The sequence below is a fragment of the Pongo abelii genome, chromosome 18 (genome assembly GCF_028885655.2).
Source record: "Pongo abelii isolate AG06213 chromosome 18, NHGRI_mPonAbe1-v2.0_pri, whole genome shotgun sequence".
Lineage (NCBI taxonomy): Eukaryota > Metazoa > Chordata > Mammalia > Primates > Hominidae > Pongo > Pongo abelii.
Window position 1 is genome coordinate 1,377,220 of NC_072003.2, and position 26,802 is coordinate 1,404,021.

Consider the following 26,802-nt stretch of genomic DNA (forward strand, 5'->3'; position numbering starts at 1 on the left):
CGCCTCTGCGGCCGGGACACGGCTGTGGATGCCTGTGTGGCGGGCAGGTCACTGGGGGACTGTGGCGCGTTGTGCTTTTGAAGCTGTGAAAGAAACAGCAGACAACAGTGGACGTTTCTCTGCGTCTTCCCTTCCCGGCAGCCCAGGCGGTGCTGCTTGAAGATGGCTTGGGCCCGGCTTCCAGGGGTCTGAGGGTGTGAGAACGTTTTGCTAAGTGTTGGAAGAGGCGTGTGCATTTGAGAGAAGACAGCCCGTCCTGGGAGGGAGGGAGCAGGTGTCTCCCAACCCCTTGGGGAGGGGACAGGGCCTGTGGGTTCGGCAAGGAGGGGGTCCTTGTTACGGCCTGGAGCGTGCCCTCCATTCCTACATTTGCTGTTTTATTTTTGAGACAGAGTCTCGCTCTGTCACCCAGAATGGAGTGCAGTGGCGTGATCTCGGCTCACCGGGTTGAAGCAATCCTCCTGCCTCAGCCTCCCAAGTGGCTGGGATGTCAGGCACCCACCACCATGCCCTCATTTGTATATTTCGTTTTTATTTCATGCTTGGTGCCGTGGCTTTCCCTGCTCACCAGCGGGAGGAGCTTTCAGGACCTCTCCGGTCCCCAGCGCCAGGGTCCTCAGGATGATGTGACGCCCTCGTGCCTGGACCCTCGGCCCCCAGGGTGGGTCCCTCCTGGAGCCTCGCTCTTGCTGGCTTCAGCCACGGCCAGCACTCGCCTCTGCCCACAGAGTTGCAGGAAGAGGTCAGAAGACAGTAACAGCAGGTGCTGCCACCCCATCCCAATCTCTCACCCCAGCGCCCCAGCCCAAGCCCCACCCCACAGGGTGCAGATGCCCCCAGGCCGACCAAGGACGGGAGCCTGCACGGGAGTCTCTCCCACACAGAGCAGGACCCGTTCTCCTCCCCCTGCCAGGCCTTCAGTGCCTGCCGCTGGTCTGTAGACCTAGGTTTGGGCATGGAGCTGGGGTCACTTAGAGAACAATCCAGGTGAAGACAGATGCCACCTGTCTGGGGGTCTCCCAGTTTCCTCCCATACGCTAGCCAGCAGCCCCGATCCCCGCTTCCATCTCTTTTTTTTTCTGTTTCTTTTTTTTTTTTTTTTTTTTGAGACGGAATCTCGCTCCGTCGCCCAGGCTGGAGTGCAGTGGCTCAATGTCGGCTCACTGCAAGCTCCGCCTACCAGGTTCACGCTATTCTCCTGCCTCAGCCTCCTGAGTAGCTGGGACTATAGGCACCCGCCACCACGCCCGGCTAATTTTTTGTATTTTTAGTAGAGACGGGGTTTCACCGTGTTAGCCAGGATGGTCTCGATCCCCTGACCTCGTGATGCGCCCGCCTCGGCCTCCCAAAGTGCTGGGATTACAGGCGTGAGCCACCGCGCCCGGCCTTTTTTTGTTTCTTTTTTTGAGACAGGGTGTCTCACTTTGTTGCCCAGGCTGGAGTGCAGTGGTGCAATCTTGGCTCGCTGCAACATCAGCCTCCCAGGCTCAACCGATTCTCCTGCCTCAGCCTCCCAAAGCGCTGGGATTACAGGCGCCCACCACCACACCCGGCTAATTTTTGTATTTTTAGCAGAGACGGGGTTTCATCATGTTGGCGAGGCTGGTCTCGACCTCCTGACCTCAGGTGATCCGCCCGCCCCAGCCTCCGACAGTGCTGGGATTACTGTGCCCAGCCTACTTCATCTTCCATCCCTTAAAGCTGCTCACGGAGTCACAGGCTTCCATCCAGGGAGACTCATAAATGCTTCGGGCCTCGGGCGCATCTGTGCCCTGCCACGCATTTCACCCTGACAATAGCCCACAGCAGGCAGGTTCCCACACGGGAACTTCATTCATAGTCAGATCGACAGCCCCAGGAACACCAACGCCCCTCGTGGGCCCAGATCCATTCTCGCCCCAACCCCTGCCCACCCAGGCAGCCGCTCGTCTTTCTGGGCCTCAGACACTAAAGGGCTGACCACGGCCCTCGGGGGAAGGGACGCCATCCCCGCGTGGTCCACCCATGTGCAGGGATGAAGGGCTACATCTGTGCCTCCAAGGGGACTCAGACAGGGGACCCAGGCGGCCACTCCATCATCACAAGGTTCAATTTCTCCCCAGCGTCCGCGTGTCTCCTGCCATCTACATTGACACCAACGTGGCTGGTCTGCGCGTTTTACCCCTTGCAGTGTGGATCTTGATACGGTTGGTTACACAATCGATTTGTTCATTTCAATTGAAGAGTTTTTAGTTTACTTCCAGGTTCTTCTTGCCACCACAAACATAAACAGGATTACCTTTTTTTTTTTTTTTTTGGAGATGGAGTCTCGCTCTGTCGCCCAGGCTGGAATGCAATGGCGCAATCTCAGCTCACTGCAGTCTCTGCCTCCCGGGTTCCAGCGATTCTCCTGCCTCAGCCTCCTGAGTAGCTGGGATTACAGGCACACGCCACCACGCCTGGCTAATTTTTGTACTTTTAATAAAGACAGGGTTTCACCATGTTGGCCAGGCTGGTCTCGAACTCCTGACCTCAGGTGATCTGCCTGCCTCAGCCTCCCAAAGTGCTGGGATTACAGGCCTGAGCCACCATGCCCGGCCAAAATAACTTTTTTTGGGGGATGGAGTCTTGCTCTGTTGCCCAGGCTGCAGTGCAGTGGTGCAGTCTCAGCTCACTGCAACAGTCTCAGCTCACTGCAACCTCTGCCTCCCGGATTCAAGTGATTCTCCTGCCTCAGCCTCCCAAGTAGCTGGGATTACAGGCACACCACCACCACGGCCAGCTAATTTTTGTATTTTTAGTAGAGACGGGGTTTCACCATATTGGCCAGGCTAGTCTCAAACTCCTGACCTCAGGTGATCCACCCGCCTCGGCCTCCCAAAGTGCTGGGATTACAGGCCTGAGCTGCCACACCTAGCCTAAAAATAACTTTAAAAAAAAAAGCATTCAGTGCCTGAAGCAGATCCTAGCAAACCCTCCCCCAACACACTGGGTCTAAGAGTTGGTGTAAATGTGCCACGCCACCCTGCCAGCACCTGCCTCCCTCTGAGGCGGGAGACCAGCAGGACTTGATCAGGACCTCTCTGGAAACCTGCGGAGACCAGCAGCTGCCCGAGAGGCCGAGAAGCCACCTCTAGCCCTCACTTCTCATTAGCATACAAACACTCCCATCAGCACCATGACAGTTTACGAATGCCAGGGCAACAACCCGGAAGCTACCTTACAGGGTTCCAGGAATGCCCTGCCCCTTTTCTAGAAAATTCCAAATAACCTGCCCCTTGATTAGCATATAATTAAGAGTAGGTATAAACATGGCCAGCAAGGCCTGGGGCTGCTGCTCTGGACCCGGCCCTGCCCTGCCCCTGCTGCTCTGAGAAACTAATTTTCTGTCACTGTTGGCTCACTCTTGAAATCTTTCCTGAGTGAAGTCAAGAACCCTCACTGGCTGAGCCCCAATTTCGGGGTTCATCTGCATCATCTTTCCCAGCTCTGTTCTCGCACCCAGCAGGGCGGCATTTCCTGGGAGTTGCAATGGCCAACGGGAGCTGGAGGACACAGGCCCCGGCTCCCAACCCCCAGGAGGGAGAACACACGCAGGCGTGTTCTGGGGGCTCCCAGGGCTCCAGGAAGCTCCCAGCAGCACCAAGCTCCAAGTGCCCGCTGTGGAAACGGGTTCCACGGTGCACACTGCTGTCTGTTCCCTGCCAGCATTCCCGCCCTTTGACACGCGGGTCTCCCAAACACACAACTCACACCTGAGCCCTTGTCTCAGGGTCCACGCTAAGGTAGCCTTCAGCGTCCTAAAGACAGGCAGGGCTGTGACTACAGTGAGTGCATCACTCGGCACCTTCTGGTTCTTGGAGAGAAGACAAGTGTCCCCTCCCTGTCAGGTGTCATGCCCGTTCATCCTAAGAATAACTGTGACCCCCAAGACTGGGAGGGAGACAGCCAAATGGGACCTGCGTGTTCTAGGATTAGCGAATGTGAGGCCGGGTCCTGTGTTCATTAGCGTTGTGAGAAATCATTAATCGTTTGACGACACATGAAAGACCAAGTTGTGTCAGATTTTCCAACGGCAAGAGGAGAGGCAAGTTCACAATAAAGTAACATTTTAAGATGCCGAAGAAAATAGCTCAGAACTTAGGTGGGCGCGGTGGCACACGCCTGTCATCCCAGCACTTTGGGAGGCCAAGTGGGGGGGTGGATCACTTGAGGTCAGGAGTTTGAGACCAGCCTGGCCAATATGGTGAAACTCCATCTCTACTAAAAATACAAAATTAGCCTAGTGTGGTGGCGGGCGACTGTAGTCCCAGCTACTCGGGAGGCTGAGGCAGGAGAATCACTTGAATCCAGGAGGCAGAGGTTACAGTGAGCCAAGATCACGCCACTGCACTCCAGCCTGGGCGACAGAGCGAGACTCCGTCTCAAAAAATAATAATAATAAATAAATAACTTAGAACCTAGAACATGCTATCCAAGAAAACTGCCACCCGAGGCTGAGGGCAGTATAAATGCATTTTCAGGCACAGTGCACCTCGAACCTTTCATATTGTTTAAAACAGTTTATATAAAACTCTTAAATAAAAGGAAAGACAATTACAGAAAATGTTACAAGAGATACATTCAGCAAAGGAAATCAAATAGCATGATAAAGTGTGTTATCTTTTAAAAATAGATAACACCAAAGAAAAAGAGAAAATATATCCACAATAACCCAGAATTAACAGTCTAGATGGTATCGACATGATGGATTTACGGGACGAAGAGAGGCCAGCAGATGTGAGAGGCTGATAAACTTCTTATCTGATTGAGGGTTCACGTAGCTATCTGTTTCAGAAAGGTGAGAAGGGAAAAAAAGGAGATAGAAAATAACTGAATTTGTAAAATAATAAGATAATAGGAACCAGTCTGAGTATATCAATGATTCTGATAAATATGAAAGAATGAACTTACCAGTTAAAATATTATACAAATATTAGCAAAAAAAAAAAACTAAAAAAAAGAGGAAATTTAAAAACACAAGTATGGCCAGGTATGGTGGCTCACGCCTGTCATCCCAGCATTTTGGGAGGCTGAGGTTGGTGGATCGCCTGAGGTCAGGAGTTCGAGACCAGTCTCTACTAAAAATAAAAAAATTAGCTGAGCGTGGTGGCGCACGCCTGTAGTCCCAGCTACTTGGGAGGCTGAGGCAGGAGAATCACTTGAACCCAGGAGGTGGAGCTTGCAGTGAGCCGAGATGACATCACTGTACTCCACCCCGGGCGACAGAGTGGGACTCCATCTAAAAAAAAAAGAAAAATACAAATATTTATGATGGATATAAAAAACAAATCCAGACATATACTGTTTACAGGAGAGAGAAAAAGTTGAAAGTAAAACAATGGGAAAAGATCTTACAGTAGAATAGTAGCTGAAAGATGGCATAATTCATTTTTAAAAATAGAGATGGGGTCTCACTATGTTGCCCAGGCTGGTGTTGAACTCCTGGCCTCAAGTGATCCTCCTGCCTCAGCCTCCCAAGTGCTGAGATGACAGGTATGAGCCAGCGTGCCTGGCCCATTTTAAAAAATAGTTTTATTAACTAGATTTTATCAAAATGAAAAACCCTCATCAAAAAATACTCTTAAGAAAATGAAAACAAAGTTACAGACAGGGAGAAAATATTTATTAAAGATACAATGTTTGTATCCAGGACATATAAAGAATTCTCAAAACTCCAGAATGGGAAAACAAAAATGCTTTAAAAATTGATTTAAGCTGGGCGCGGTGGCTCACGCCTGTAATCCCAGCACTTTGGGAGGCCAAGGCGGGCAGATCATGAGGTCGGGAGATCGAGACCATCCTGGCTAACACGGTAAAACCCCGTCTCTACTAAAAATATTAAAAAATAGCCAGGCGTGGTGGTGGGCGCCTGTAGTCCCAGCTACTCAGGAGGCTGAGGCAGGAGAATGGCATGAACCCGGGAGGCAGAGCTTGCGGTGGGCCGAGATCGTGCCACTGCACTCCAGCCTGGGCGACAGAGCAAGACTCCGTCTCAAAAAAAAAATAAAAGAATTTGAACACTCTATGCAGGACACTATGTGGATGGCAGATAACTAAATGGAAAATGTTCAATATCATTAGGAAAATGCAAATTAAATCAATACAGACCTTTTTTTTTTTTTTTGAGACGGAGTCTCTCTCTGTCGCCCAGGCTGGAGTGCAATGGCGCGATCTCAGCTCACCGCAACCTATGCCTCCCGGGTTCAAGAGATTCTCCTGCCTCATCCTCCTGAGTAACTGGGATTACAGGCACACGCCACCACACCCGGCTAATTTTTGTATTTTTAGTAGAGACGAGATTTCATCATGTTGATCAGGCTGTTCTGGAACTCCTGACTAAAAGGGCATCTTCAACAGCCTACAGCACCAATGGCTGGTGAGGATGAAGTTAGACACAGACTTACTATGCACAGGGGAAATTATATCCACATGAAAACCTGTATACAAATATTTATATGTTTTTTGAGATGGAGTCTTGTTCTTTCACCCAGGCTGGAGTGCAGTGGCACGATCTCAGCTCACTGCAAGCTCCGCCTCCCAGGTTCAAGCAATTCTCCTGCCTCAGCCTCTCAAGTAGCTGGGATTACAGGCGCCCACCACCACGACCAGCTGATTTTTTTATTTTTAGTAGAGACGGGGTTTCGCCATGTTGGTCAGGCTGGTCTCAAACTCCTGCCCTCAGGTGATCCACCCACCTCGGCCTCCCAAAGTGCCGGGATTACAGATGTGAGCCACTGCGCCTGGCTGGAAAATGTAAATTTGATTATAGCTGCCAAAATGCTGGCAACCGCCGTTCTACTTTCTGTCTCTATCCATTTGATTACTCTAGGTAGCTTGTATCTGTGGAATCACGCAATAGTCGTCTTTCAGTGACTGACTTCTTTCACTGAGCCTCCTGTCCTCAAGGTTCATCCACACTGTGCTGTGTCCACACTGTGCTGTGTCAGAATTTCCTTTCCTTTTCAGGCTGAGCGTTTTATTGTGTGAATATACCACATTTTGCTTTTCCATTCATCTGTCCATGGACACACGGGTTGGTCTTGCCTCGTGGCTGCTGTGAACCTGGCTGTACTGTTAGGATATGATTTTGAAAAGACCTAAACTAATGGGGAGATATCATGATCTCGGCTAGAAAGACAGACATCACAGAGGTGTTAGTGTTTTCCAAGTGACCCGCAGGTTCTATGTGCTTCCAATGTAAATCCCAACAGAATTCTTCCCATTGACTTGGATGAGATGTTCTAAAAGTGACAGAACAGTAGAGGCCAGAAGAGCAGGGAGGTTCCCGACGAGGAACAGAGGGCGGACTCCCCCTGCATGATGTCAGGACTGTTGATGGCGCCATGCTGGGTCCACACTTCCTCTTGTTCAACCTGTTGGATTCCTCTAACTCCAGGCAGTGTCCCCACTGGGTTCAGCATCAGTGGGATCATCAGCCCTGGTTCTAAATCCGCAACTCAGCACCGTGATGCTGCGCACACTTTCTTCCCTGGGAGCCTCCGTCTCCCCGTGCAACGCTTGACGTCGCTCCTGAAATAAAGCCTATGGGGGGCATGGCGCTTCTCCCCCTGCTGGAGCTGGTGCTAGTACCGTCTTTCAGTCAATCAACAAACGTCTATTGAGCTCAGTCTTTAAAACACCTGGAAGATTTTTTTTTAGACGGTCTCTCTCTGTCACCCAGGCTGGAGTGCGGTGGCGCGATCTCGGCTCACTGCATCCTCCACCTCCCGGGTTCAAGTGATTCTCCTGCCTCAGCCTCCCAAGTAGCTGGGATTACAGGCACCCGCCACCACGCCCGGCTAATTTTTGTATTTTTAGTAGAGACGGGGTTTCGCCATATTGGTCAGGCTCGTCTTGAACTCCTGACCTCATGTGATCTGCCCACCTTGGCCTCCCAAAGTGCTGGGGTGACAGGCATGAGCCACCGCGCCCGGCCAAGATTATTTTAAAGACTCGCGTTCTCTAATCCCAGAACATGCAGGTCCCATTTCGCTGTCCCCCTCCCCGTCTTGGGGGGTCACAGTTGTTCTTAGGATGAAAGGGCGTGACACCTGGCGGGGAGGGGACACTTGTCTTCTCTCCAAGAACCGGAAGGTGCCGAGTGATGCCTGATTAAAGGTGGAGAAACCTGGCCTCTGGGAGTCTTGTCCTCTCTAGGGGTGGAAGTCAAACGCTCACGGGGGTGCAGGCCATGGGCACGTCAGTGCAGCTGCAGGGGGCTGCAGACTTGGTGGATGTTCTGAAATGCCTGACTCTGACGAGGCTTTGCTCACAGTGCCCTGCGTGGTGTGAGAACCCCTAAAAACACCGAGATGGAAACGCCCACTAATGTGCAGGGCGATTTTCTATGATGTGGAGAACACAGGGCAGCGTGACTGCTTTGCTCATCCAGAGACAGTGAGTGAGTAGATATTCACGGCTCCCAGCACCAAAATCCCCAGAGGCCTTAATGTGAGAGACCCCCAGACCCTGTGCTGAGTCCCCCGGTGGAGACCCCCCTCTCAGCGGCCAGGGGCTCACCCAATGCCCTTCTCAGCCCTGCTGGACACACAACTGCAGACAGAGATGAAGGAGAGAGAGGGAGCCACGGGCATTACCCAACCCAAGCCCCAGCCCCACCCCTGCCCACGTTGCATCACAGCCGACCCAAGGAGCCGCAACCCCCAGAGGAAGACGCGGTGGGGCCGATGCAGCCTGAGATACAGGGAGAGAACTCAGAGCCCGACTCCGGACAGAGCAGGAGCCTGGTCTCCCTCCTCTGGGTCAGGTCTCCCTCCTCTGGGTCAGGTCTCCAGCGCCCTCCCTCTGGCCTGCAGGGCTGCGTCAGGATGGGGAGTTTGAGGTCGGTTAGAGACCAGCCCCAGAAAAGCAGAGAGAGGGTGTGGCCCCCCAGCCCTCTCCCCCACACCCTAGCAGGCTGGCTGACCACTTCCCATGACCAGGGCCACCCCAGACCCTGGCTTTCCAGCAAGAGGCACCAGAGGGGGCCGTTGGTCAGTGCTGTGGGCAATCCACAGACATGGCACAGCTGGGCACCAAGCCCAGGAAAGAGCAGAGGGATTCGGGGTCCCCTCGGAAGAATCACCCCTTCCCAGGAGAACTCAGCGCCTGGCAGACCCCACGGTCGGATAGTTTCAGCCTGAGGCCCCTGCACACACTGGCTGAGAGCAGATGGGAAATGAACAGGGTGCCACTCAGGTGGGGCTGTGGGCCACAAGTGGACACCTGGCCCAGCCAGGCCAGCAACCCTGACCCATGCTGACCTACTCTGAAGGGAAGGGGCCTCTCTCTGGCGGGCCCGGGCCCCCTACTCCCTGCAAGAGGCCGTGTGAGGCTCGGGGGCGTCTGTCCTTTCTCACTCCGACCCTGCGGAAGTGCAGGTATGGGCCCTCCCCCAAGGAAAGTGCACATCAGGCCCCCTAGGGCAGAGAGAGCACCACCGTGGCCTCTGAAGCCCAGGACTGGAGCTTGGAAGGGCTTCCAGAGCCAACGCCACGGCCTAGACCGCAGACTGTAGGGGTGGGAGCCCTGAGGCAAGTTCCAGGGCGATGGGGGCAGAACAAAGCCCCGCCCCCCAGGTGGCCCTGACCCTCTTGCAGACAGGAGCGAAGGTGAGGTGCTTGACACTGGAACCTGGTCATCCTGCTGGGCAGATCCCTGTGACCCCTTCATCTCCCTATCCCCCCGGGGGAGCCAGCCTCAGCATCACCGTCCAGCCCGAGCAGCTCCCACTGGTTAAGCCCCTCAGCTGGTCCAGGGACACCTGGGACCCCACTCCCAGGCTGTTCCAGTGCACCCTACAGCCGTCCCCAGTGCCAGCGACATCACGCCCACGCAGTCTGTGGACACGGCTCCCTCCCTCCCGCTGTGGAAGCCACCACCTTATCCAACTCCGCACCCAAGGCCTGGCCCAGGGTAGACTATTGCCAACGAGGAGGGAGAGGGGAGGGGGAGGGAGGGAGCAGGGAAGTGCCAGCCAGGATGAGCACCCACAGCGCCCTGGAACCCCCACCGCACCCACCCAGCTCCATGCTGCCCCGAGGAAGTGCCCGAGCTTAGAGACCCCAAGGGAAGCCTCCCTACTCCTGTAGATAAATGCACTAAGACACATGGAGGCTGCTTTACGCACAGTTTAATCAGAGTCATGGGCCCGGCAGGAGGCGGGACAGCCGGGGCCTCTGCTCCCCACGCACACCCGCCTTCCTGGAGACACCAGCCTGCAGACGAGCCCAGGCCTCTCCCTTGAGAAGGACAGGATGTGGATGACGGGCAGGAAAGGGCAGCGGAAACGTGGGTCCCAGGCGTGAGGACCAATGGGTGCCAGGATAGTGAGGCTGGAACTGGGGAGGGGCGGGGGGCATCCACAAGGAAGGCGGGGTCTCCTCTGTCACGTGGACGCCCCTGCAGCCCCGGGGAACGGAGGGACGTACTGGCGGATCCAGGACACGTAGCTCATCACGCGGGCGTACACGCCGGAGAAGTCACCGTGACCGCAGAAGGTGCCCCAGCTCACCACCCCCACCTGGACCAGGTGCAATCCCACCTGCACACGAGGGGGCCCCGGTTGTCGCCCTGTGGGGAGAGACGGCGCTCAGCAAGGGCTCCCCATGTGCCTCCCCATGTGTCCCCCCTAAGAGGGGAGAGACAGGTGGGTCTGGGGTCTCACCGGGCAGGAGCCGTGGTTCCCGTCCCCGGCACACAGCATGTCGTCCTTAATGAGCTGCTCAAACCGCTCAGTGTGGTTGGAAGGAAGGCGGTGGCGATAGATCTGATTACAGAGGACGTTGCTCCTGACCTTCACCGTCGCCTCCCGCAAGCTGAGGGGCCAGGGCAGTGGTTCTGCAAGGAGAGGCGCAGTGAGGCGCAGGGGCCTGGCGGGGACAAGGCTGCAGCTTCTCGTTTTGTCCAGAGCTGAGGCATACAATTCGCTCAGAGCTGGGCCTTCCCTGGCCAGGAGGTGAGCCCCAAGGCTGCAGTCCTGGGCACAGGAGCCTGGAACCTCAGGACTCACTCTTAGAAACGACTAGGGGCCGGGTGCGGTGGCTCACACCTGTAACCCCAGCACTTCGGGAGGCCAAGACGGGTAGATCACTTGAGCCTAGGAGTTCAAGACCAGCCTGGCCAACATGGTGAAACCCCATCTCTACTAAAAATACAAAAATTAGCCAAGCGTGGTGGCTGACGCCTGTAATCCCAGCTACTCAGGAGACTGAGGTAGGAGAATCACTTGAACCCGGGAGGCGGAGGTTGCAGTGAGCCAAGATCACACCACTGCACTCCAGCCTGGATGACAGAGAGAGACTGTCTCAAAAAAATAAAATAAAATAAAATTAGCCAGGCATGGTGGAGCACACTGGTAGTCCCAGCTATTAAATGCTTGGAGGGCTGAGGTGGGAGGATCGCTTGAGCCCAGGAGTTTGAGACCAGCCTAGGCAACACAGCGAAACCCCATCCCTACAGAAAGAAAAAAAATCAGCCCGGTGTGGTGGCTTGCGCCTGTGGTTCCAGCTATTCAGGAGGCTGAGGTGGGAGGATCACTTGATCCTGGGGGTTCGAGGCTGTAGTGAGCTGTGATTGCACCATTGCACTCCAGCCTGGGTGACAGAGCAAGACCCTGCCTCAAAAACAAGTTTTTAAATAAAAAAATTTTTAAAAAAGAAACTATTTGGGAAAAGCATGGGACCAGGACTCCCCCTGGACTGCGTTGTAGTGGGAATGAGGCAGTCCACCCCAGGGGCTGATGCGCTGCAGGGCCCAGGAGTTCCTAACCTCCCTTAGCTCACGGTTTCTTTGCTGCAAAGGAACAGCAGGTAACTGAGGGTGACGCTGAGGATGCAGTTAACTCACAAAGTGCCTGTTGGGAGGTGGGCAGGGGCACCCCCACGTCATAACCCCAGAACTTGTCACTGTGACCTTATCTGGAAAAGGACCTTTGCAGATGGAATTAAGATGAGGTCATGTTAGATTCGAGACACCATAAATACAGCACCCAGTGTCTGTAGAGGAGGAAGGCGAGGGGAGCCTGGAGAAACACGACCGCAAGCCCAGGGACATGGGGACGGGCAGGGGCCCCAGAAGCCAGGGAAGGCATGGAACGGACCCTCCCTCAGGGCTTCTGAAAGGAACCAACCCTGCTCACGCCTGGAGTGCGGACGTTTCGTCTCCAGAGATGTGAGATAGTAAATTCCTGCTGCTCTGAGCCACCTGGCCTGTGGTCATCTGTCTCGGCAGCGGCAGGAAGCCATCCAGGACGCATCTGGAGCCCAGGCCTGCACCGACATTCTGGGTCATCTCTCCACATCCCACCCAAGTGGCCCTACTCCTGACCTCCACGTCCAATGTCACCCCAGCCGGTCACCCAGCAGGTCTTCCCCGAGGGCACGTCCAGGGAGGCAGACGGGAGCGAGACCGGGTGGATGAGCTCAGACAGCGGCACCGGGGCCTCCAGCTTCAGCAAGGCGATGTCCGCACCAACCTGGGCAGACAGGCTCTCGTTGTACTGGGGGTGACGGACGATCTCAACCACCTTCATCCGCTGGTCGTCCTCATAGAGCCTCAGCTGCCCGACCTGCACTCTAAACCCGCAGGGCTCCAACTCCTCCCTGGAGAGAGGAACGGGCACCACTCAGAGTAAGGCCAGATGCTCAGGACCGGGGCTTTCCCTGAATCCCAGGAGGGGCTCCCGGCACACAGGACACCTGCCCGTCCCCACCCCCACTCCCACCCGCCGAGGGGACGGCAGGCTTCACTCACGGCTCAAGGCAGTGGGCGGCGGTCAGCACCCACTCTGGGTGGATGAGGGAGCCCCTGCAGATATGCTCCCACAGACCCTTCTTCATGCTGTAGAACCTCAGGCTGACCTGCCAGGGGTGCCTCCTGGCCGAGATATCACAGCCCCCAACGATGCCCACCAACTCATGCCCCACGCCGGGCTCTAGGGAAGCAAGTGAGGGCCATGATGGGGATGGACGAGGGTCTTCCCAGAGCTCAGGGGCACCAGGAGAGACCAGCAATCAGATGGTCCCCACCCACCCCAGGGCTGGCACTCTGAGCCCGGGGCAGGGCAAGGAGGGGGTCCTGGGCAGCAGGGGCATTGGGTGGGGCAGACTCGCCTGGGTTCCTGGGCACAGAACCCCCCAGGCAGGGGAGGGTCAGGACTAGCAGCCACAGCATCTGTGGGGAGAAAGCCGGGGCCTGGGGTGAGGCGATCTGAGCCCCAGCTGGGGTCTGGGAACGGAGAAGGGGGTTCAGAGTGGGCGGCATACTCGTGCCCCAGGTCTCTCTGCGTCCTGCCTGGCATCTCTGGGAGCCCATTTATCTCTCATACAGAGGAAGTGGGTGGGCGGGGCAGCCCCCTCCTGGGCACATTCAGAGTGCTGACAGCAGGTGGGGCCAGCCGCTGAGTTCCACTGGGCAGGACCGGGTCTGGGGCACAGAAATGCAGAGTGTTAACCACGGCCACCTGAGCTGCAGGGGCAAGAGGCAGCTCTGGGGGCGCGGGGAGGTCTGAGAAATGGTCAACACCACGAAGAGAAGCAGCAGCGACATCCCAGCTGGGGAGAGAGGGAGGGAGGCGCATGTTAGACGACAGCCGTTCCCATTCTCCGGCCAGGTCTCCTCCCTCACCCTCACCTGGGACACCCACCGTCTCTGGCAAGGTCCCCTCCCTCACCCTCACCTGGGACACCCACTGTCCTTGGGAATGAAGGGTTCACTTCTCGGTGCCTGGAGCCCATTCTCCTCTTTGGCCCAAAACGTCCACCTCCCCGAAATAACCCCAAGTGCCCCTACCCCGCGACAGCCTGGGCTACAAGAACCAGCTCCAGGAGGGCGCAAGTCACCAGCCAGGGAGCAACGGAGACAAGCCCAGGACGCAAGGAGCAGCCCCAGTCCCCGACCTCTCTCTAGACCTTCCGCTGCCCGGAGGTGCTGGGGTGGGGGCAAGAAAACATGACCCAGTCTGGACTTGTCAGCAGCTCCAAGGAATGAGGACTTGACATCCCCTTTAGTCTGTCTCCAAGACCCCGAAGCGCCGTGGTGTTTTGTGCTCACCCATGGGAGAGGGTCATGAGGACCCAGGAGCCCTTCCCTGCCAACCCCCCAGCACCCGTGTCCCCAGAACATCAGGATGCTGCTGGAGGTGACTGTCCCGGTGCTGGTTCCCCTGTGGAGACCCCCCTGGCTGCTCTCAGCCTCACCCAGTGCCCTTCTTGGCCCTGCTGGACACAGAGCTGCAGACAGAGATGAAGGAGACAGCGGTAGGTGCAGGCATTACCCAATGCGACCCCCAGCCCCCGCCCCTGCCCACGTTGCATCACAGCCGACCCGAGGAGCCGCAGCTCCCAGAGGAAGACACGGTGGGGCCGATGCAGATGCAGCCTGAGATACAGCCTGGTCTCCCTCCTCTGGGTCAGGTCTCCCTCCTCTGGGTCAGGTCTCCGGCGCCCTCCCCCAGCCTGCAGGGCTGCATTAGGATGGGGAGTTTGAGCTCAGTTGACCAGCCCCAGAAATGCAGAGAGAGGGTGCAGCGCCCCTCCACAGCCCTCTCCCCGCTCTGTCTCCTCCCCCGCCCGCACAGCCAGCAGCCTGGTCCAGCTCTCTGCGTCCCATTGCCAGGGTAGCATCCTCCAGGTCTGCGAGCGACAGCAAATGCACGCAGATCTGCAGCAACCTCAATTCTTGCCTCCTCAGAAGAAAAATTCAACTGAGGGGCAGAAGGCAGGAGAGACTGAGGCAAGTTTTAGAGCAGGAGTGAACGATTATTAAAAAGCTTTAGAGGCCGGGTGTGGTGGTTCATGCCTGTAATCCCAGCACTGTGAGAGGCCAAGGCGGGAAGACCACTTGAGGCCAGGAGTTCAAGACCAGCCTGGCCAACGTAGTAAAATCCTGTCTCTACTAAAAATACAAAAATTAGCTGGGCGTGGTTGTGGGTGCCTGTAATCCCAGCTACTCGGGAGGCTGAGGCAGGAGATTCGCTTGAACCCGGGAGGCAGAGGTTGCAGTGAGCCAAGATTGCACCACTGCATTCCAGCCTGGGTAACAGAGTGAGAACCTGTCTCAAAATAATAATAATAAAGAAATAAAAATAAGCAGCTTTAGAGCGGGAACAAAATGAAGGCAAGTACACGTGGAAAAGGCCCAAGCAGGCAACTCGAAAGACAAGTGTGCAATTTGACCTTTGACTTGGGGCTGTTTGTTTTTTGAGATGGAGTCTTGCTCTGTCACCCAGGCTGGAGTGCAATGGCACGATCTTGGCTCAATGAAACTCCACCTGCCGGGTTCAAACTATTCAGGCACGCGCCACTACACCCAGCTATTTTTTGTATTTATAGTAGAGACAGGGTTTCACCGTGTTGGCCAGACTGGTCTCAAACTCCTGACCTTGTGATCTGCCCACCTCGGCCTCCCAAAGTGCTGAGATTCCAGGCGTGAGCCACCGCACCCGGCCTGACTTGGGTTCTTATAGGTTGGCATGCTTCCGGGGTCTCGTGTCCCTTCTCCCGAAATTCCTCCCGTGGGTGGGCTGTCTGCGTGTGCCATGGCCTGCTGGCACTCGGGAGGGGAGCGTGTGGTGCGTTTGCCACAGTAGTGCGTGTGCTCACTTGAGGCGCTCTTCATGACCAGCCACAGGTCCCTTGAAGGCCATAGACCAGTTAAACTCTACCATTTTGCCTCTTAGTGTGCCTGCTCCGGCCCCCTTGCCCAGCTCCTGAGATCTTACCGGGAAGCTGCTGATCACCAGTTTCAGGTGTTTGCTGTCTATTGGGAGCCTGCCTTTCCCTGGTGCCAGCTGCAACAAGTATTATGTTAGAGAGGCAGTTAACAACTGCCTGACCATCGCCGGAAGGACGCCCGACGCTCCTGGTGTATGGGAGGGGAGCTCTCTCCTGCCCTGCCCATGCCTGACCAGCTGCTGCTGTCGCAGGCCCAGCAATCGTAAGTGACCAGCAGGACACATTCCTGTGATGAACAGCCACACCCAGTAAGTTTGTTTCCCACCCGAAATCTCCTTCCTCTGGAAACCTGGGTGGGCGCCGCTCAGCCCACTTGGTCTGGCTCTTGGTCCCTCTCGGTTCTTCTCTCTTGCTTCCTCCCTCACCGTGAGATGCCCTGGCTCCCCCTTGGCCTTCCGCCACCACGGGAAGCTCCCCAGGCCTCCCCAGAAGCCAAGCAGATACTGATGCCGTGCCCGTACAGCCTGCAGAACTACAAGCCTCTTTTCCCTCTCCTTTCCTCTTTTTTTTTTTTCAGATGGAGTCTCGCTCTGTCACCCATGCCAGAGTGCAGTGGCGCAATCTCAGGTCACTGCAACCTCTGCCTACTGGGTTCAAGTGATTCTCCTGCCTCAGCCTCCCAAGTAGTTGGGATTACAGGCGCACGCCACCACACCTGGCTAATTTTGTATTTTTAGTAGAAACAAGGGTTTCACCATGTTGGTCAGGCTGGTCTCAAACTCCTGACCTCAAGTGATCTGCCCGACTTGGCCTCCCAAAGTGCTGGGATTACAGGGGTGAGCCAGCGCGCCCAGCCTGACTTTCCTTTCTCCTCTCCTTTCCTTTCCCCTCTCCCCTCTCCTATTCCCAGGCGATTGCTCTGTCGCCCAGTGGTGCGATCTCAGCTCTCTCAACCTCTACCTCCCAGGCTCAAGCCATCCTGTCCTCAGCCTCCAGAATAGCTGGGACTACAGGCGCACGCTACCACGCCCAGCTAATTTTCTTATTTTTAGCAAAGACGGGGTTTCACTGTGTCACCCAGGCTGGTCTTGAACTCCTCAGCTCAAGCAATTCTCCCACCTCAGCCTCCCAAAGTACTGGGATTACAGGGGTGAGTCACTGCCTGCACAGTGGGCCGGGTGTGGTGGCTCATGCCTGTAATCACAGCACTTCGGGAGGCTAAAGCGGGAGGATCACTTGAGATCCGGAGTTCGAGACCAGCCTGGGCTACACAGTGAGACCCCATCTTTTTTTTTTTTTAGACGGAGTCTCACTGTGCCCAGGCTGGAGTGCAATGGTGCGATCTCGGCTCACTGCAACCTCTGCCTCCCGGGTTCAATCAATTCTCCTGCCTCAGCCTCCCAAGTAGCTGGGACTACAAGCACCCACCCCCAAGCCCAGCTCATTTATTTGTATTTTTAGTAGAGATGGGGTTTCGCCACGTTGGTCAGGCTGGAGACCCTATCTCTTTAAAAAAAATTAAAAATTAGCCAGGCACGGTGGCACACACCCATGGTCTTAGCTATTTGGGAGGCTAAGGTGGGAGAATGGCTTTGTTACAGGAAAGGGGTCCCAATCCAGACCCCAAGAGACGGTTCTTGGATCTCTCACAGGAAAGAATTCAGGGCGAGTCCACAGAGTAAAGTGAAAGCAAGTTTATTAGGAAAGTAAAGGAGTAAAGAATGGCTACTCTGGCTGGGCACGGTGGCTCACACCTGTAATCCCAGTGCTTTGGGAAGCCGAGGCAGGCAGGTCATGAGGTCAGGAGTTTGAGACCAGCCTGGCTAGCATAGTGAAACCCCGACTCTACTAAAAATACAAAAAATTAGCTGGGCGTGGTGGTGGGTGCCTGTAAGCCCAGCTACTCAGCTAGGCTGAGGCAGGAGAATCGCTTAAACCCAGGAGGCAGAGGTTGCAGTGAGCTGAGATCATGCCACCGCACTCCAGCCCAGGCAACAGAGCGAGACTCCATCTCCAAAAAAAAAAAAGGATGGCTACTCCATAGACAAAGCAGCCCCGAGGACCGCTGGTTCTACATTTTTGTGGTTATTTCTTGATGGTATGCTAAACAAGGGGTGGATTATTCATATCTCCCCTTTTTAGACCATATATGGTGACTTCCTGACGTTGCCATGGCACCTGTAAACTGTCACGGCGCTGGTGGGAGTGTGCCAGTGAGGACGGCCAGAGGTCACGCTTGTCACCATCTTGGTTTTGGTGGGATTTGGACAGCTCCTTTGCTGCAAGCTGTTTTATCAGCAAGGTCTTTATGACCTGTATGTTGTGCTGGCCTCCGGTCTCATCTTGTGACTCGGAATGCCACAATGGTCTGGGAATGCAGCCCCACAGGTCCCAGCTTCATTTTACCCAGCCCCATTCAAGATGGAGTTGCTTTGGTTCCCACGCCTCTGACAGCTTGAGCCCAGGAGGCTGAGGCTGCCATGAGGCTACACTCTATCTCAAAAAAAAAAAATTCCAGGAACATGAAGATAATGAGTGACTGTTACATTGTGCATCTTGTGGCAACATTTTAGGTAATTTATCAGCTAGTCTGAAGCTACAGGGAAAGAAAGTCAAATTCCCTCAAACAGCTTCCCTCCTCGCACAGGTGCAGGGGCTTCACACACCTCCTGCTCAGGTCTCTCTGGGCCTGATCCAGGTCACAGACCTCAGGTTTCTCAGGCTGCTCTGAGCCACTTTTCTTTCTCACATCCATGGGGTGGGCCTGGTGCACCTTTCTGAACCTCACCCTGAGTATCTCTTCATCTGCCCGCTCATTTTTATCCTCTAAGACATCTGCAAAACAAAAATAAAATTAAAAGCCCCCAACCGACGAAACAGACCCCTCGAAAGTGGCTCAAAACACTAGTTCAGGCCATGCTGGGAAGGGGGATTGGACACGCCTCATTACACCCTCCTCCCTCACTAGTTCAGGCCACGCTGGGAAGGGGGATTGGACATGGCTCATTACACCTTCCTCCCTTTGGGATTCAGGCACTGCTGACCAGCCTTAACATTAAAACAGAGATTTTTTTTTTTTTTTTTTTTTTTTTTTTTTGAGAGGGAGTCTCGCTCTGTTGCCCGGGCTAGAGTGCACTCAGATGATCTCGGCTCACTGTAACCTCCACCTCCCGGGTTCAAGTGATTCTCAGGCCTCAGCCTCCTGAGTAGCTGGGATTACACGTGCCCACCATCATGCCTGGCTAATTTTTATATTTTTAGTAGATACAGGGTCTCGCCATGTTGCCCAGGCTGGTCTCGAACTCCTGACCTCAAGTGATCTGCCCACCTTGGCCTCCCAAAGTGCTGAGATTATAGGCGTGAGCCACTATGTCCAGCCCCAAAATATATTTATTTGATATATCTTTAAATGGCCCTGCAAAGCTGCCTCTTGTGGGGGAAATTTACACTCTGCAGAGAATCGTCTTCCCTTACTAGGTCTTTATTTTTATTTATTTATTTTTTTTTTGAGACGGAGTTTCACTCTTGTTGCCCAGGCTGGAGTGCAATGGCGTGATCTTGGCTCACCGCAACCTCTGCCTCCCGGGTTCAAGCAATTCTCCTGCCTCAGCCTCCCAAGTAGCTGGGATTATAGGCATGTGCCATCACGCCCAGCTGATTTTGTATTTTTAATAGAGATGGGGTTTATCTGTGTTTGTCAGGCTGGTCTCAAACTCCCAACCTCAGGTGATCCACCCGCCTCAGCCTGCCAAAGTGCTGGGATTACAGGTATGAGCCACCGTGCCCGGCCCTTACTAAGTATTTTCAGGAGAGTCTAGCCCCTTTTAAACTCTGGTAGGAGACATTTGCCATCTATTCTCTCTGAAGCCTGCTACCTGGAGGCTTCATCTACGTAACAAGAACCTTGGCTTCCACAATCCCCCCTGAACTTAGCCCCATTTTTTTCTGCAGACTTCAACTCTTTAGGCAAAACTTAACTCTTTCAACCAACTACCAGCCCGGAAATCTTTGAATCCACCTATGACCGGGAAGCTCCCCTCAGACATCCCACCTTTCCAGACTGAACCAGCGTGCACCTTGCATGTATTGACTGATGTCTGCCTATAACTTTGGTCACCCTAAAATGTATAAAACCAAGCTGGAGGCCAGATGAGTGGCTCACGCCTGTATCCCAGCACTTCGAGAGGCCGAGGCAGGCAGATCACTTGAGGTCAGGAGTTTGAGACCAGCCTGGCCAACATGGTGAAACCCCGTCTCTATTAAAAATACAAAAAAAGCTGGGCACAGTGGCTCACGCCAGTAATCCCAGAACTTTGGGAGGCTAAGGAGGGTGGATCACTTGAGGTCAGGAGTTCAAGACCAGCCTGGCCAATGTGGCAAAACCCCGTCTCTACTAAAAATACAAAAATTAGCCAAGTGTGGTGGCAGGTGCAGGTAATCCCAGTTGCTTGGGAGGCTGAGGCTGAAGAATCGCTTGGGCCTGGAAGGCAGACGTTGCAGTGAGCTGAGATTGCATCACTGCACTCCAGCCTGGGCAACAGAGAGCCAGACTCCATCTCAAAAAAATAAAATAAAATAAAATAAAATAAAATAAAATAAAATAAAATAATTGCCAGGCATGGTGGTAGGTGCTTGTAATCCCAGCTACTTGGGAGACTGAGGCAGGAGAATCGCTTGAACATGGGAGGCAAAGGTTGCAGTTGTTAGAAACAAATGCTTGTTCCTTCATGCTAAAAAGAAGAACTAACACTCAGACCAAAAATTTTCTCACCAAGACAATTTACTTTTTTTTTTTTTTTGAGACAGAGTCTCGCTCTGTCACCCAGGCTGGAGTGCAGTGGTGCGATCTTGGCTCACTGCAGTCTCCACCTCCCGGGTTCAAGTGATTCTCCTGCCTCAGCCTCCTGAGTAGCTGGGATTACAGGTGCCCACCACCACGCCCAGCTAATTTTTGTATTTTTACTACAGATGGGGTGTCACCATGTTGGTGAGGCTGGTCTCGAACTCCTGACCTCGTGATCCACCCGCCTTGGCCTCCCAAAGTGCTGGGATTACAGGCGTGAGCCACCGCACCCAGCCCCAAGACAATTTACTTCTATAGAAGGGTGCATCTCACGGATGGAGCAATGGCGAGAGCACACCTGGACAGGGGAGGGGAAAGGGTTGTTATCCCTGACGCAGGCAGCCCCTCCTGCTGTGTCGTTCCCCTATTGGCTAGGGTTGGACCGCACAGTCTAAGCTAATTACAATTGGCTATTTTAAAGAGAGCAGGGGTACGAGTCGGAGTGGCAGAGTGAGTAGTTTGGTGGGAAGGACAGTTACAGAACAGGTGACTCAGGATGTGTCAGGGCAGAGCAGGTGACAGGGGTGACTCAGGGCGGAGCAGATGACCGGGGAAGAGATGTGAGCTACTGATTAGAACTGGTGGGAAAGTTGTTGAATGAAACTAGAGGCAAGGGGGCAAAGAGAACCAGGAAGTTAAGCTTTGAAATGGAGAATCAAAGAATAAGAGAGCTGAACAAAACTGACATGCTGATTCTTTGAAGAGAAACTCGGAGTTCACTATATTTAACACAGTGAGCTGATATAGCGTCACTGCACTCCAGCTGGGGAAAGAGCAAGACTCTCTCTCCAGAAAACAAAAACAAAAACAATAACAAAACAGCGGTAGCCCAGCCACCTTCACACATTCTCAGGACCTCCTAAGGGTGTGTCATGGCCAAATCCTTAACCGTGGCAAAATAAACTTCTAAATTGATTGAGTTGTATCTCAAATACTTTTGGCTCACATATCCTTTGTAATAAATCTGTAATAGTAAATAAAGCATTTCCCTAAGTCCTGTGAGCCACTCTAGCCAATTGTTGGGCTCAAGAAGTGGGTCCCGGGAATGGCCTATTTGTAGCCAGGTCAGACAGAAATCGTGGGTAACCTGTGGGTAACCACAGTCCAATGCCTGGCAGGTCAGCGTACCAATGCCAACGGCTGTAGTAGAGAAGCGTTTTATTTTTATTATTCTTTTTTCAAGACAGAGTGTTGCTCTGTTGCCCAGGCTGGAGTACAGTGGCATGATCTCGGCTGACTGCAACCTCCACCTCCTGGGTTCAAGTGATTCTCCTACCTCAGCCTCCTGAGTAGCTGGGATTACAGGTGCCTGCCACCACGCCCAACCAATTTTTGTATATTTAGTAGAGATGGGGTTTCACCATGTTGGCCAGGATGGTCTCAATCTCTTGACCTCGTGATCCACCCACCTCGGCCTCCCAAAGTGCTGGGATTATAGGCGTGAGCCATTGCGCCTGGCCTGAAATTCTTTATAGATGCATATCTCCCCCCACAAAAGATGGCTTTGCAGGGCCATTTCAAAATACAGCAAAGAAACATAATTTGGAGGCCAGGTACAGTGGCTCATATCTGTGTCTTTTTAGTTTTTTGTAGAGATGGGATCTCACTGTGTTTCCCAGGCTGGTCTCAAACTCCTGGGCACAAATGATCCTCCCACCTGGGCCTCCCAAAGTGCTGGAATTATAGGTGTGAGCCACCGTGTCTAGCCTGAGAAAGGGGAACGCTTGTGTCCTAAAGATGGGTGTATTAATTTCCTGCCACTGCTGTAACAAATTACCGCAAACGTGGTAGCTTAAAACAATGGAAATTATTTATGTGTTTAAGTCCTGTCTTTTCTTATTGTCATGATGCCTGTGCCACTCCCTGCTGCCTCCATAGCCACGCCATCCCCTCCTGTTTGCATCCCCTCTGTGGAACCCTCTTTTTTTTTTTCAGATGAAGTTTCACTCTGTCACCCAGGCTGGAGTGCAATGGTGTGATGTCCGCCTCCCGGGTTCAAGCCATTCTCAGGCCTCAGCCTCCAGAGTAGCTGGGATTACAGGCCACCACGCCCAGCTGATTTTTGTAGTTTTAGTAGAGACGGGGTTTCACCGTGTTGCCCAGGCTAGTTCCAAACTCCAGACCCCACGTGATTTGCCCGTCTTGGCCTCCCAAAGTGCTGGGATGACAGGCGTGAGCCCCCGCACCCGGCGAACCCCTCTTATTAGAAAGATGCACAGGATCCCATTCAGAGCCCACCTGGATAATCTCTCAGCATCCTTAACTTAATCACATCATTTGCTACATGAGACCCAAAGGTTCCGGGAATTAGGACACGGACATATCTGTGGGGAGCCACCGTTGAGCACGCCACAGTGGGGAGGGGACAAGCATGTACAGACACCCTGGAAGACAATTCAGCCACACTTAGTGAAATTAGGGGTACTTGTGTCCCCTCCTGGACAGACTGTGCCCAGAGAAAATTCTCACACGGAAGATCAGGTACCATTCGAACAGGAGTGCATCCAGAAATGAGGTGGGAGAAAGCCACAGATGTTCACTCAGGGGTTCACTCAGCACCGTCACTTGATTCCCAAAGCACAGTGCTGAGAGGAAGACGCCCCCAAACAAGAATCCTTGCCTCAGGCTCTGCTCCAGGGGAGCTGATGGGAGACCCAGACCTACAGCAAACCCTGGGAAAAGCGCCGAGCTCACGCTGCATCTGAGTTCTGCCAGGGAGCATGGCAACGAAGGGTGTGATGGCCCCAAGTGGATTTCACAGCACTGGGGAATCCGAAAGTTTCCGTCCGATCACCAGATCCCAGCCCAAGGAACACGGGCCCTGGTTCTTTCCTCCAGGTCCCGAGGCCAGCAGGGTTTCTCCTTCGATGGTCCTTCTGTCTGTCCCCCAGGGCTCCCTCTCCTCCCCCTGCTCCGCACAGCAGGCTGCCCCAGCTCCCTGCCCTCTTCACCGGGTCACCCCCCACACCCATCCCCCTGGGTGGGAGGACTACCGGACGGCCAGGGGCCAAACCTACACATGTGACCTGCAGCGTATTTCACCACGGCAGGTGAAACCTGAGAACTGCGGGGGCAAAGGTAGAACTTTTTTCTGTTTTCTTTTTTTTTCCTTTCATGTCTAGTCCTGCAGAGAGAACTTTTATTTTCTAAGTGAAATAATTTTTCCCTCTCAAGCTCTAAGTCTGTTTGATTCAGCCAACTGAATCCAGACATTTTCAGTCAACGGCCAGCACGGTTCTGGCTGGTTCATTCATTCATTCATTCATTCCACGGATAACTCACTAAGCACCCACCACAGGTCAGGCACTGCTCCAGACACCAAGAATACGGCAGTGAACGCACAGGCAAATGTCCCTGCTCTCCTGGATCCACAAGACGGCAGGACCCAGGGAACAGGTTTCAGAGCCAAATTACCCCAGCCTCCAAAAGGTTGAGAAATGCTCTGTAGCTAATACCCCCCGAAACGCCTGCACCCAGTGAGCATGCCTGTGTACACCTGCTCCAGCGCACACACACTTATGTAAGCGGGTATAAAATGTGAGCAATTTCTGTAGCCCTGAAAGCCTGTCTAAGAAGCCGAAGTTTGTTTAAAAAAAAAAAAATTTTTTTTGACAGTGCCAGGGTTGGCGGGGGTGGCCGGGTGCGGTGGCTCACGCCTGTAATCCCAACACTTTGGGAGGCTGAGGCGGGCGGATCACCTGAGGTCAAGAGATGGAGACCAGCCCTGGCCAACATGGCAAAACCCCATCTCTACTAAAAATACAAAAGATGAGCCAGGCGTGGTGGGCGCCTGTAATCCCATCTACATGGGAGGCTGAGGCATAAGAATCACTTGAACCCAGGAGGCAGAGACTGCAGTGAGCCGAGATCATGCCATTGCACTCCAGCCTGGTCCACAAGAGCGAAACTCAGTCTTAAAAAAAAAAGTGTCAGGCTACCTTGCTAAGAAGCTGAAGTTTCACAAGTCGGCTTCAGATGGCGGCTACAGCATCCGACCCACCGTCCATGCGCGTGGGAATCCCAGGAGCTCAACCCCACCTGGCTGCTGCCCCATGTCAGGAGACCTGGTCCAACCTGCTGCCCCGCCTCCCCACGCCCCTCCTGCTGGGTGGGGTGAGGGCTGAGAGCCCACAAGCCCGGGTGTGTGACTCTGCAGAGGAGTGACTGCAGGTCTGCCTGCCCTGCCTCAAGCGTTTTAGACACCAGTCAGTGCCCCACTGTCCTGGCCAAAGTGTGTCCTTTGTGCCCCAACACAAGCACAGCCCACTCTGCAGGCGCAGCTCTGGGCCCAGGCATCCAGTGTCCCTGGAGGGGTCCCCACAGCCTCAGGCAGAGCCCCTCCCGGGGGCGGCCCCACAGTAACACCCACTCCAGGGCCATGGCCGTGTCCCCTGAGGCACCAGCGTTTCAGGGCAGGGCGAGCAGGGGGCGGCAAGCAGCCCAGGAGGCGGCAGACAGCCCAGGAGGCGGACGGACTCGGCGCCCTGCCTGGGTGGTTGCGATGCGCTGTGTGGCTGCGCCGTCCCACCTAACCTCCCGGCAGCTCTGCCCGGCTGGCCGTTGAGCCCTGTTGACAAACCTCCCCTCGTCTCCTGCTCCAGCGTCCACGCCGCTGCAGGCCCCTCTGCTGACCCCTGCTGCCCTCTTGCCTCTGCCCGCCCCCTCCCAGGCTGCCTCCCCATGGGGCTTCACGCACCTGCACAGCCGGGACAGCCAGGTCTACACTCCACCGGGTCCCAGGCTCCCGGAGCCCAGCAGGACCCAATCTGAGCTCCCCCCTCGACCCTCGGCCACCCAGACCTGCAGACCCGGCATCCTCCAGCCACCCAAACCCTAGGCCAGGGGGTCACCCCGGACTCCCCCTGCCCTCCCACTCCCTGCAAGTCTGAGTCTCAGGTACCCCTCTATCCACCTCTCTGCACGGCCCTGTCCACACCACCGAGCCCCCACACCCCAGATTTCTGCAGGAGTTCGGCTGACAGGTTTCCCGCGAGGGTCCTGCCCCTCCCAGCTGCTCCACAGCTCTGATCCAAGCAGAATGCGAATCGCTTGTGTTATGAAGACCCCCCTCTGCCGGCGGGAGAGAGTCCGAATTCCTTGCTGGGCTCGATTCAGGCAGCCCCCACCCCTGAGCCCTCAGCCTGGCCATTCGGAACCACGCCCTGGCCCACTCTCTCTGACCGCACCCTTCACCGCTGCATCCCGGAAACTCCATGCCCACCTCAACGCCACCTCCTCCAGGAAGGCTGCCTGGATCTGTGAGGGTGTTGGGGCCTTTTCCACTGTCCTCACAATAGTGTGGCTCAGGCTCTGCAGCAACCCCCACCTTGCTGACCATCTCCCCAGCGGCCTGTCAGCTCAGGACGGAGGTGGTGGCAGGAATGGATCCTCCTTTACCCTAGGACGGTGCTGGCCCAGCATGAACACACATTCAGGGAGCTTCTGCTGTCTTGAAAACAACAGAGAGTAAATATGAAGTTGGGTCAGGCATAGTGGCTCATGTCTGTAATCCCAGCAGTTTGGGAGGCCGAGGTGGGCCTCCTCACCTGAGGTTAGGAGTTCCAGACCAGCCTGGCCAACATGGTGAAACCCCGTCTTTACAAAAATACAAAAAGTAGCTGGGCATGATGGCAGGTGCCTGTCAACCCAGCTACTCGGGAGGCTGAGGTGGGAGAATCGCTTGAACCCAGGAGGCGGAGGTTGCAGTGAGCCAAGATTGCCTCACTGCACTCCAGCCTGGGCGAAAGAGCGAGACTCCATCTCAAAAAATAAAAAATAGGCCGGGCATGATGGCTCATGATGGCTTATGCCTGTAATCCCAGCACTTTGGGAGGCCAAGGCGGGTGGATCACCTGAGGTTAGGAGTTTGAGACCAACCTGGCCAACACGGTAAAAATACAAAATTAGCCAGGCATGGTGGCGTGCACCTGTAATCCCAGCTACTCAGGAGGCTGAGGCAGGAGAATTGATTGTACTCAGGAGGCGGAGGTTGCTGTGGGCCGAGATTGTGCTGCTGCACTCCAACCTGGGAACAGAGTGAGATTTTGTCTCAAAAAAAAAAAAAAAAAAAAAAACTAAAACAAACAATAATAAAAATGTTGAATTATAGAGTGGGCGGGGCACAGTGGCTCACGCTGCAATCCCAGCACTTTGGGAAACTGAGGTGGGACGATCGCTTGAGCCCAGGAGTTAGAGACCAGCCTGGACAACGTGGTAAAACCCAGTCTCTATAAAAGGTACGAAAATCAGCGGGGTGTGGATTAG

The 26,802-nt window shown here is 54.5% G+C and overlaps 1 protein-coding gene across 1 annotated transcript; it reads right to left on the reverse strand.

The window, feature by feature from the left end:
• Positions 1-10,408: 10,408 nt before the first annotated feature.
• Positions 10,409-15,688, reverse strand: LOC100456439 (mastin-like). The gene is made up of 8 exons (XM_009250281.3): positions 15,624-15,688; positions 14,220-14,252; positions 13,403-13,574; positions 13,134-13,248; positions 12,775-12,955; positions 12,349-12,623; positions 10,688-10,860; positions 10,409-10,564 (listed from the first exon to the last, which is right to left on the reverse strand). Exons 1-8 carry the CDS (start codon positions 15,686-15,688, stop codon positions 10,409-10,411), a joined length of 1,170 nt encoding a protein of 389 aa, XP_009248556.3.
• Between the last annotated feature and the right edge of the window lie 11,114 nt (positions 15,689-26,802).